Source organism: Anolis sagrei, chromosome 7 (genome assembly GCF_037176765.1).
Source record: "Anolis sagrei isolate rAnoSag1 chromosome 7, rAnoSag1.mat, whole genome shotgun sequence".
In the NCBI taxonomy this organism is placed as follows: Eukaryota; Metazoa; Chordata; class Lepidosauria; order Squamata; family Dactyloidae; genus Anolis; species Anolis sagrei.
The window spans coordinates 16,523,894-16,536,186 of NC_090027.1; the positions used below are offsets into that span (position 1 = coordinate 16,523,894).

Consider the following 12,293-nt stretch of genomic DNA (forward strand, 5'->3'; position numbering starts at 1 on the left):
ACTCCCCCTGAAGACACAGATTCGCAGCTTGGGAGTGATCCTGGACTCATCGCTGAGCTTGGAACCCCAGGTCTCAGGGGTGGCCGGGAGAGCTTTTGCACAATTAAAACTTGTGCACCAGTTGCTCCCGTACCTTGGGAAGTCTGGTCTGGCCACGGTGGTCCACGCTCTTGTTACATCCCGAATAGATTACTGCAACGCGCTCTACGTGGGGTTGCCTTTGAAGACTGTTCGGAAACTTCAATTGATCCAACGGGCGGCGGCTAGATTACTCACCGGAGCATCATACAGGGAGCATACCACCCTCCTGTTATGTCAGCTCCACTGGTTGCCGATCCAGTTCCGAGCACAATTCAAGGTGCTGGTTTTGACCTACAAAACCCTATACAGCTCCGGTCCAGCGTACTTGTCCGAACAGATCTCCTTCTACATCCCACCTTGGAGTTTAGGATCCTCTGGGGAGGCCCTGCTCTCGGCCCCACCTTTATCATAAGCGAGACTGGTGGGGATGAGGGACAGGGCCTTCTTGGTGGTGGCCCCTCGCCTGTGGAATTCACTCCCCGGGGAAATTAGGTCATCAACATCCCTCCTCTCTTTCAGAAGGAAGTTAAAAACCTGGATATGGGACCAGGCCTTTGGGTAAGCTGGCAGATGGACAAAAGACATTGACGACCAGAGTAGGAAAGGACTATGACAATGCTGGATGGATTATGGGTTTATGAATGGGCGAACGTTGACCACAAGATGATTTTATTGCTGCTATTGTATTAACTTGATCGTTTTAACTAGTTATAATTATTGTTGTTATATTGTATTTGTATATTGTATTTTGTGAACTGTTGGGCATCGAATTGTGCCTTTTGTAAGCCTCCCTGAGTCCCCCCTAGGGGGTTGAGAAGGGCGGGGTAGAAGCACTCCAAATAAATAAATAAATAAATAAATACATTGAATTCAATTTAAAACCAGTTCCGCTCTCCCTCATGCAAGGTAAGCTGCCAGGGGCAAAGATTTCAATAAGAGGCCTGGACTATTTGGAACAGGCTGGGCCAAGGAGAAGGGGAAACTGGGGCCGTCTACAGAGACGTTGCCCAAGGGACACCTGGATGTGTAACCATCCTGGTGGGAGGCTTCTCTCATCTCCTTGCAAGCTAGAGCTGACAGATGGGAGCTCACCCTGTCTCACGGATTCGAACTGGAAACCTTCAGGTCAGCAACCCAATCTTCAGGTCAGCAGTCCAGCCGGCACAACCATTTATTTAACCGTTGCGTCACGACGGGTCACCGTGGATGAACAGCTTCGAATCATGTGAGGAGTCCAAGCAGCTGAGTACAGCTTACATATTTATATCTCTCACAAATTGTCACAAATTGTGAGGAAATGTGGAAAATGAGGATTCTGACAACAATGTAACTATGATGCCATTTTAACTTCTTTTTAATATCCCATGGAAACCTGGGGTTGGTGATCTGGGGATGCGCTAGAACTCCCTGGCTGAGAATTGCAAATGCCCTTCCCTAAACTGCAAATCCTAGAATTCCATGGAAAGTATTTTAAAGCTAGTTTTCAAAGCTCATGTGCAACTTGCAAACTCTTTTGCACAGAATCTGTATGTGATTGATTAACCTTGAAAACTGCATTCCCTGCAGTTGTTGTTCATTCGTTCAGTCGTCTCCGACTCTTCGTGACCTCATGGACCAGCCCACGCCAGAGCTCCCTGTCGGCCGTTACCACCCCCAGCTCCCTCAAGGTCAGTCCAGTCACTTCAAGGATGCCATCCATCCATCTTGCCCTTGGTCGGCCCCTCTTCCTTTTGCCTTCCACTTTCCCCAGCATAATTGTCTTCTCTAGGCTTTCCTGTCTCCTCATGATGTGGCCAAAGTACTTCAACTTTGTCTCTAGTATCTTTCCCTCCACTCTCACAACCACCATGTCAGACTACACAGAGAAGCCATTGAAATCCACAAGCATGTGGACAATTTCAACAGAAAGGAAGAAACCATGAAAATGAACAAAATCTGGCTACCAGTATTAAAAAAACTCAAAAATTACAACAGCAAAACAACAGAGGGGAAACAAACAGGCACATAAAATCACTCTCAACAAGATATTTCCCCCAGGCACTTCCAAGCCATTGAATGCTAATCAAGGTGATGAGCTGAAACATTCACACCTAGCCCCAGCAGACAAAAGTCCTTTGTCTCACCCTGGTCATTCCACAGATATATAAACCCATTTTTCCTACTTCCAACAGACCTCACTACCTCTGAGGATGCTTGCCATAAATGGAGGCGAAACGTCAGGAGAAAAATTGCCTCCAGAACATGGCCATATAGCCTGGAAAAACCTACACCAACCCAGTAATATAAACATATTTGTACATAAAAGTACATTTTAAAACACTGGGTGTGACAGCAATAAAATGAGTCTGAATAGACGTTTTAGAGGGTGAGGTAGGGTTGATTGCCCCAACAGGTAGAATAAAGTGCTTCAGGAGACATTTTGCAGAGAATTGGTCAGATCAGGGAATTATTGATCTTTCAATCAGGGAAGGCACAATGGAACAACTAAGTTTTCAAGCTCCTCCTAAAGACTGCCAATGTGGGGGGCTTACCTAATAACCTTAAGGAGCGATTTCCAGAGCCGAGGGGCCACCACAGAAAAGGCCCTCTCCCTCGTCCCCACCAGTCAAACCTGCAAAGGGGGTGGGAGGGAGAGAAGGGCCTCTCTGGATGATCGAAGAGATTGCGTGGGGTCATAAACGGAAATGCGCTCATGTTGGTAGGTGGGTCCCAAACAGTTACCTTAACCTATTTCATAGCTGGTGAGGGAAGGCTGCCCAGATGGGCTGTATCTGAGCAGCCAATTTTCCCTGTGTGTTTGCTTCCTTTGTGGTTGCTACCAGCACTGTTTAGCAGCATTCCAATCAGAGCTTCTAAAAAGGAGCGCCATCTCTCTAAGTAGGATTCCATAATAATGAATCTAAAAAGAGATGAGGATTCTTAGAGAAAAAGTCTAGGGAAACTTCAAGAGAGGGGTGGCAGAGTTGTATGTATGTCCAAGTGAAGGACAGAGGTGAATGGTGGCGACCGTTTCCTCAGACTTTTATTTCCTGTGCCGTCACACTCAGACACTATGAAGTTAAAACTAAGATGTGCTTCTCTCTTTATCTGGGTGAACCGTGGATGTCTTTCTTAGAAGCTCCAGATTCTCAGCAACTGAGGCCAGTCCAGAATTGAACATCAACAGAACATTTCTTTTTCAAAGTCCTTGACAGACTTGGCACAGCCTGATAAACTTATAAACACAAACAGTCAATTTGGGAAACCATATAGATGTTCTTTCTTTCCTTTTTCCTTGTTACCGAATCACAGAATCATAGAATCAAAGAGTTGGAAGAGACCTCATGGGCCATTCAGTCCAACCCCCTGCCAAGAAGCAGGAATATTGCATTCAAATCACCCCTGACAGATGGCCATCCAGCCTCTGTTTAAAAGCTTCCAAAGAAGGAGCCTCCACCACACTCCGGGCAGAGAGTTCCACTGCTGAACGGCTCTCACAGTCAGGAAGTTCTTCCTCGTGTTCAGATGGAATCTCCTCTCTTGTAGTTTGAAGCCATTGTTCCGCGTCCTAGTCTCCAAGGAAGCAGAAAACAAGCTTGCTCCCTCCTCCCTGTGGCTTCCTCTCACATATTTATACATGGCTATCATATCTCCTCTCAGCCTTCTCTTCTTCAGGCTAAACATGCCCAGCTCCTTAAGCCGCTCCTCATAGGGCTTGTTCTCCAGACCCTTGATCATTTTAGTCGCCCTCCTCTGGACACATTCCAGCTTGTCAATCTCTCTCTTGAATTGTGGTGACCACAATTGGACACAATATTCCAGGTGTGGTCTAACCAAAGCAGAATAGAGGGGTAGCATTACTTCCCTAGATCTAGACCGAGTTAACTTTTCCCCAACGGTTGAAAAATCCTGGGATCTTTTACCCTAACCCTGAGCTGTTATCTTTCAGAAAGAGCAGGTCTTTCTCTATCTAAGCTCAAGATTAGTTTTGGAGATGAAGTAATGGAGCCTCTCCCAATGGCAAGGAAATCCTGAGATATTCCCTGCCCCAGCACTGAGCTACTGTCCTTTAGAAAGAGCAGGTCTTTCTCTATCTGAGCTCGGCGAGAGGGTAACCTCAACTGTACTCACAATGGCTTGTCCAAGCTGCCTAGCTTGACCACCAGCACATCTGAGGTTTTTTTCTATACTAAAGAAGGCAGGAGAGCCTTTCCAAAATGGAGATCTCATCCCCAGGAAAAAGGGCGGTCTCTAGACCAAAAGGATACTTTTATTTATTTATTTATTTATTTATTTATTTATTTCGTATACTTCTACCCCGCCCTTCTCAACCCCCGAGGGGGGACTCAGGGCGGCTTACAAAATGGCACAATTCGATGCCTACACAATAATACAATAAACGTATAAAAACAGCAGCTAACCGGTTAAACAATTAAAACAACAATACGTATCACAGTGAATAGCCAATCTCAAGCACAGCGTTCGCCAACTCAGAGTCCATACTTCGTTCCACATTGTCTATTCCTATCCGTCATCGCAGTCCTTTATTTATCTGCCAGATTGCCCAAACACCTGGTCCCACATCCATGTTTTTAATTTCTTTCTAAAGGAAAGGAGGGATGTCGCTGATCTAATTTCTCCAGGGAGTGAATTCCATAAGTGAGGGGCCACCACTGAGAAGGCCCTGCTCCTCGTCCCTGCCAATCTTACTTGTGACAGAGGTGGGGCCGAGAGCAGGACCTCCCCAGAGGATCTCAAACTCCGAGGTGGGACATAGAGAGAGATGCGTTCGGACAGATATGCTGGGCCGGAACCGTACAGGGTTTTGTAGGTCAAAACCAGCACTTTGAATTGTGCTCGGAACTGGATAGGCAGCCAGTGGTGCTGAAACAACAGGGGGTTGGTATGCTCCCTGTATGATGCTCCGGTGAGCAATCTGGCTGCCTCCCACTGGACTAATTGAAGTTTCCAAACAGTCTTCAAAGGCAACCCCACGTAGAGTGCATTGCAGTAATCTATCTTTTTTAAACCAATGACTGCAAAAGGCTTGCAGGCTGGCTTCCAGCCTCTGCTAATGTTTAACTTTCAGGGTGCTGCTAAGACTGTAGCAACCCTAGGGAAAATGCAAAGGGATGCTATTTTATGCAACTAAGGGGCAATGCAAACCAAGCTCCTGGAAAACGGAACATTTCCAGCTCCCCATTTTCCTTTGATTCCCATCTTCATCTGCTCCTGTCACATGGTGTGTGGCCAAAGGGAATCCAACTCTGCCTGTGAAATGAAGCAGCTATCAGAAGCCATTGCTGTCTGCCCAGAAGCTGAGTGTCCTCTTGGAATTGGAGGTCATCCCTGCTATAGAAGACTGCATTCTTTTAAGGGAATTCAAGATGACAACAGTTATGCCGAGGGATCGAAAGGGTCGTGATTGACAGGGGGAGGGATGGGGAGGAGAGCCCTGGGGCTTTCACGTTTCTTAAAGTCTTGACTCCGTGCTTAACCATGGAGAACTAAGGCACCATTGTTATTGCCCATAGAAGATGTGTGAAAGAGTTCAGGACCAGAATAATAAAACCCCTTGGTGTAGCAAGGTCAAGAGTGAAGCAGAGCTATTGTTGGACCGGCATGGCAAGCAGGGATGGGGAATGAATAGGACACGGAGCAGTGGCGGCAGGAACAGATTTTTTTTTTTTAGGAAGCAGATACGTTGACAGATCCTTCTATAACGAAATGCTGGCTGAAGTAGATTCGCTTCACTCATAAATAACTCACAGAAGTTATTGGATTGCTTTTTTAAAAAGACACTTTCTAAGAGATTAATAGTTTGAATTTTGTATTATCTCGACAAAGAAGAACCGGTGATCCTACAAATGCTGATGAACAACTGTGTTTGTTGTATTCCCCAGGCTGGCTGATGAAAGTTTATGAGATTTGGAGCTCTGCAACATTTGTCTGCCTGCATGTATTTCTTTATTTACTACATGTACGTGTGAAAAAGATCTTGGAGTCCTCGTGGACAACAAGTTAAACATGAGCCAACAATGTGATGTGGTGACAAAAAAAGCCAATGGGATTTTGGCCTGCATCAATAGGAGCATAGTGTCTAGATCTAGGGAAGTCATGCTCCCCATGCTCTATTCCACCTTGGTTAGACTGTAGGGGCAAAAACCAAAAAGATAATCCACAAATCCAAAATCCAAGAGCAGATTGCCCCATCCCAAGGAGGGCGAGGAAGGACACCACGAAAGTTGAATCTTTAAAACTGCAAAATGCTATTTATTGCGCAGCTGAAGCAATAGTGACAAACATGCATATGGGTATGCAATAAAGGGGTTTGTCCAACCTAAAGTTGGTTGCATTGATTATTTATGACTTTCATTAAAACAGTTTGATTGGTACATAGAAATCAATCATCTCATTGGTTCCCAAAGACAAATCATTTCATTGGTCTAAGTTAGCTATGCAGTTGTTCATTAGTTGTTTATGATTTTGATTGACATTATAGCACACGTGGGATCCTAACAATGGCACAACTATAACATAACTATGGTCCATTGTTCTCTGACCATGACTGTATCTTATCTGTTAGTCTGTTGCAAACATGGCTTCAGAGCGACTGGGAAACTTGGGGGTTCTATCTAGCAAACAGCTAGCTGGTTTTGTCCGGATATGTTGTTACCCTTGAATAGTAACTTCTTCTTTGGAGCACTGATTTCTCAAACAATCAGCATTTTCTGTGAACAAAGGCCTACTGCAGAAATAGGCCAATATGGCAGTAAATCATGACATATGGGCATAGGGGAAATATATGAAAATTCCCTTTTTTTTTTTTTTTGAAATGATTTTTATTAAGTTTTTCACAATCCACACATGGAAAGAGGGGGAACAAAAAACAAGAAGATAGAACAGTAGGAAAGGGAGAGGTACACACAAAAAAAAAACACAGAAACCCACCATATCTAACTACCATCTAATACATACAATACAACTACTCAAACTATTCTAAAATGACTTCCACTCCAACCTCAGGATCTTTTCAAGATATTTCTTCACCTTAATATCTATTCTCATCCCATTGTTATTTCAGCTTTCTTTTCATAATCATATATCAGGGACCAATCTGTCCTCCTCAAAACTCTTCCTTCATTTCTTCTCAACAAAAAAGTTAGTTCGTCCATGTCTCTTATTTCTTTAATTTTCTTCCACCAGTCTTCAATACTCGGAACCTCACCATTCTTCCAGTATTTGGCAAAAACCATCCTAGCCGCCGTTGTGCAATAGGTAAATAATTTATCTTCATTCTCATCCAGTTTACAGTCATCATCTGTAAATCCCAGAAGATAATATTCAGGTTTCTTCTTAAAGCTTTTCTTTAATATTTTTTGTAACTCCTCATGAATAATAGACCAGAACTTTGTTGTTTCTTTACATGTCCACCACATGTGGTAAAAGGTGCCTACTTGCTCACTACATTTCCAGCACTTATCTGATACATTTTGATACATATGGCTCAGTCTACTCGGAGTCAAATACCACCTATAAAACATTTTATACCAATTTTCTTTTAAGTCCATAGCATATGTGTATTTCAATTTTTTATTCCACATCCTTTCCCATTCCCCAAAGTGGATGGGCCTTCTTATATTTTCCGCCCATTTAATCATAGAGGTTTTCACCTGTTCTGTTTCTGTCATCCACTGGAGCAATTTATTGTATAATATTGTAACCGTTTTCCTTTGTGTTTTTAGTATTCTATCCCATATATTCTCGTTCCAATCAAAACCTGTTTTTTGATCTTGTTTAAAATAGTCTTTAATTTGTAGGTAATTCCCTTTTTAAAACCACGTCCCCTCCATGATCACACCTGGAATATTGTGTCCAATTCTGGGCACCACAATTCAAGAGAGATATTGACAAGCTGGAATGTGTCCAGAGGAGGGCAACTAAAATGATAAAGGGTCTGGAGAACAAGCCCTATGAGGAGCGGCTTAAGGAGCTGGGCATGTTTAGCCTGAAGAAGAGAAGGCTGAGAGGAGATATGATAGCCATGTATAAATGTGTGAGCGGAAGCCACAGGGAGGAAGGAGCAAGCTTGTTTTCTGCTTCCTTGGAGACTAGGACGCGGAACAATGGCTTCAAACGACAAGGGAGGAGATTCCATCTGAACACAAGGAAGAACTTCCTGACTGTGAGAGCCGTTCAGCAGTGGAACTCTCTGCCCCGGAGTGTGGTGGAGGCTCCTTCTTTGGAAGCTTTTAAACAGAGGCTGGATGGCCATCTGTCAGGGGTGATTTGAATGCAATATTCCTGCTTCTTGGCAGGGGGTTGGACTGGATGGCCCATGAGGTCTCTTCCAACTCTTTGATTCTATGATTCTATGATTCTATCCCACCCTTCTCATCCCAAATAGGGGACTCAGAGCGGCCTTACAAAAAGGGCAATTTGATGCCATATAATAATAATATTTATTTATTTATTTATTTATTTATTTACTGTATTTGTATACCGCCTTTCTCAGCCTATCGGCGACTCCAGGCGGTTTCCAACAAAACAGTATACACAGTATCATAAAACAATTTAAAACATTACAATTACATAAACTACAACAGCAATAAAAACAACATCATTGGCGTCTCCTTATTGTCAAGCATTGTCCGATTCCATCATCCATCGTCAATTTCCTATGACATTTATCCATATCCGTTATTCTGTGTTTTTGGACGCTTGCTCAAACAGCCACGTTTTGACTTGCTTCCGAAACGTTAAGAGGGAGGGAGCAGATCTAATCTCTCTAGAGAGGGCGTTCCATACCTGCCGGGATTTATAGTTCACTTACTATCAAAGAGTATTATGAACCCCACCAATGATAGAATTGGGCCAAATTTTCCACACAGAACCTCCACTACCAACAGAAAATACTGTGTTTTCTGATAGTCTTAGGTGACCCCTCTTAGGTGACCCCTCTAACCTCGCAAACCCTCCAGGGATCCCGCCTCCCGGGTTGAGAAACACTGGGTTAGAAACCTGGCTGCTACCCATTGGATCATTTGAAGCTTTTGAACAGTCTTCAAAGGCAACCCCATGTAGAGTGTGTTAGTAATCTATGCAGGATGTAAGAAGAACAAGTCTGACTTCCCAAGATACTGGCACAACTGGCACACAAGTTTTAGTTGTGCAAAAGCTCCCCTGGCCACCGAAACCTGGGGTTTCAGGCTCAACGATCCCGGATCATTCCCAAGCTGCGAGCCTGTGACACGTATGACACCAGTATTCCATATCACCAATAATTATAATTATGGATTGCCAATGCAATTCAATCGAATTTGTTGATCCAGCTAGGAAACCTCATTTGTACACATCATTAATTGATTCTATGCCTATTATTATTATTATTATTATTATTATTATTATTATTATTATTATTTACAGCATTTATATTCCGCCCTTCTCACCCTGCAGGGGACTCAGTGTACACATATATGGCAAACATTCAATGCCAATTTTGACATACAGACATATACAGACATACACAGAGGCTATTTAACTTTTTCTGGCCACCAGGGGAGCTGTCGCTTTCATCGTCCATCTGCAATGCTGATGAAGTACTTCCGCATTCCCCGCATGCTTCCCCGCTGGAATGCCTTGCTGGAGTCTTCTTTATGGCCTCTTAAATTAGTTAATTTAGCCTCCCCACACTTTAAGGCAGTGGTTCTTAACCTGGGGTCCCCAGATGTTTTTGGCCTTCAACTCCCAGAAATCCCAACAGCTGGTAAACTGGCTGGGATTTCTGGGAGTTGTAGGCCAAAAACATCTGGGGATCCCAGGTTGAGAAGCACTGCTTTAAGGTGTTACCTAATTTTCCTACTTGACAGATGCAACTGTCTTTCGGGTTGCAAAGGTCAACAACAGGCTACACAATTGGTTGGAAACCCACTCCAACCTGGGCTGGCTTTGAACTCATGACTTTTTGGTCAGAGTGATCTTAATGCAGCTGACACTCAGCCAGCTGCGCCACAATCCCGTTCTAACCATGTTCCCCCTTTACACCAACACTCAACATGTTTAGACATTTTGATCATTTGCTATATATTTTGACATATCTGAAGTTCCTGATCTATCTAATTGGCTCTTGAAGTTCTTGGAATTCTGGTTGCCATGTCAGATTTGGTCTATAGCTAATTCAAATTCTTTCCTTGTTTGTTGTCTGGATCCCCTTGTGAGCTTTTGTCTCTTTATTCCCCTCTTGTTTTTTCAGCACTGAAAGGCTATATGCCCATTCAATAACAGGAAAGAAAAGTCCTAATTGGCTTCCATTTGGAGATTCCAGAAAGCCAAGCACTAAGAATAAATGGGAGCTAGAGATGATGGTTCAAATGGCACACACCCAGGATATTTGCATGGATTGACCAATAGCACTGTAACGACTCACTGGTGTTCTTTGTAATTTCAGAGGTCATCCTTCTTCCACCAGCCAAGCCAAGATGGAGGCCCCTCTGGTGAGCCTGGATGAAGAGTTTGAAGACCTGAGGCCATGCTACATCGAGGAGAGGGAAGAGAAATCCCGTTATTTCTATGGCTCCTCTCCTCAGCATCTGGAAGACCCCTCGCTTTCTGAGCTTGAGAATTTCTCCTCTGAAATCATCAGCTTCAAGTCCATGGAAGACTTGGTGAATGAGTTTGATGAGAAGCTCAACGTTTGCTTTCGGAATTACAATGCCAAAACTGAGAACTTGGCCCCGGTGAAAAATCACCTTCAGATACAAGAAGAGGAGGAAAATTTGCAAGATGAGGAGTGAGTAGTAGTAGTTATTTATTTATTTATTTACGACATTTGTATCCCACCCATATCAGCCCAGGGCAGCCTGCAAGTCGGCAACAATTAGATGCTATATATAAAAATGCATACATCAGTAAAAAGCAAAGCAAAGAAAACAAAACATCACTGTGCTGTCGCACGCAGGGGCTATGACAATGTCTGTTTACAGGATGTGCTTTCTGTATGCCCAACGGGATGCCGGGGTGCCTCAGCTAAAGGGTCCCATAGGTTTCCCAACACAAAGTTCTGTAGAGGCTCAAAATAGGTTCAACAAAGTTCTTTATTAAGGCTTAAATCTTTGAACAAATGAATTAAATGCTTTATAATCTTGAAAAACTAGTAGATTTCTTGATCTGCCAACAAGGGACAGGCAACTGCTTGATAAACTGTTCCTATCTTCTTTAGGGAAACCTTCCGAGCCCTCCTTGGGCAATCTTTCTTTACCTTAATGGCATGAGACCCCCCTAACTCCCGGTTCCAAGCTACGTTATGGATAGCTTAAGTGGTCCCTTACCAGGCAATGGTTGCTGTAGATTTGCCAAGCTGGTGTCCTGTAGATTTGCCCCACGAAGGCCGTGGAACCATTCCTTTATTTTCCAGCAAAAGCTGGCTGTATTCCCCCAGCAAAGCTGTGGAACTGTAACTTTACTCCCCAGCAAAGCTATAGAGGTTTCCTTTCCCCCCAGCAAAAGCTGTAAGAAGTGAAGCTTTTTGCTGGTGGGACAGAGAAAGCCCACACATCCTGCTGTAAGGCTCCAAACTGTGAGACTGAACTAAAAGTCCCCTTTCCCCTCCAAACCTGGGGAAAGGGGTGGATCTAAAGGCTCTAATGATTATCAATAGGTTGTTGGCCCTATGACTGCAACCAGAGGAAAGCTACCCAATTGCAAAATGTAAGACCCAAATAAATTCAAACAAACGAACAGTGCAAGAAAAAGAATCAAATCCCCTGGCACAACCGTGCCAGCACAATCACAATACATTTTAAAACCATAAAAATAAATAATAAAAATTATAAAGAAAACTATACCTTCTTGTTCAAATCCTCAACCGTTCCAGCGTCTTAGCCATTCCTAGTTCATTTTCCGATTTGAGTTTTTTTTTTCCCTTCCTTTCTTTTTTTGGTCATGCTGTGATTCCAAACACTTGCTCAAAGAGCCAGGTTTTCACTCTTTTTTAAAAGGTCAGGAGGGAGGAGGATGATCTAATATCCCTAGGCAGAGAGTTCCACAGCCGAGGGGACACCACAGAGAAGGCCCTGCCTCTCATAGTAGTTATTCTTAGAATTTGCATCTTGCTCTTCATCAGAAAATAACCCAGATTTGATTATGGAGATCAGTAGGAAGACCATTCTCAAGCTTAGAGTCTCAAAAACAAGAAGAAAAGAGCTTGGGAGAATGGAAATTGGGAAAAGGAAAAC

At 43.6% G+C, this 12,293-nt stretch overlaps 1 protein-coding gene across 4 annotated transcripts in view; it reads left to right on the forward strand.

Moving 5' to 3' along the window:
• Window positions 1-12,293, forward strand: part of FEZ1 (fasciculation and elongation protein zeta 1) — a 63,833-nt gene that overhangs the window by 3,611 nt on the left and 47,929 nt on the right. For all 4 annotated transcript variants that reach the window (XM_060787206.2, XM_060787203.2, XM_060787207.2 and 1 more), the window contains exon 2: window positions 10,508-10,849. In XM_060787206.2, coding sequence (XP_060643189.2) covers window positions 10,539-10,849 — 311 coding nt within the window. In that variant the 5' untranslated portion in view covers window positions 10,508-10,538. The remainder of the gene's footprint in view (window positions 1-10,507; window positions 10,850-12,293) is intronic.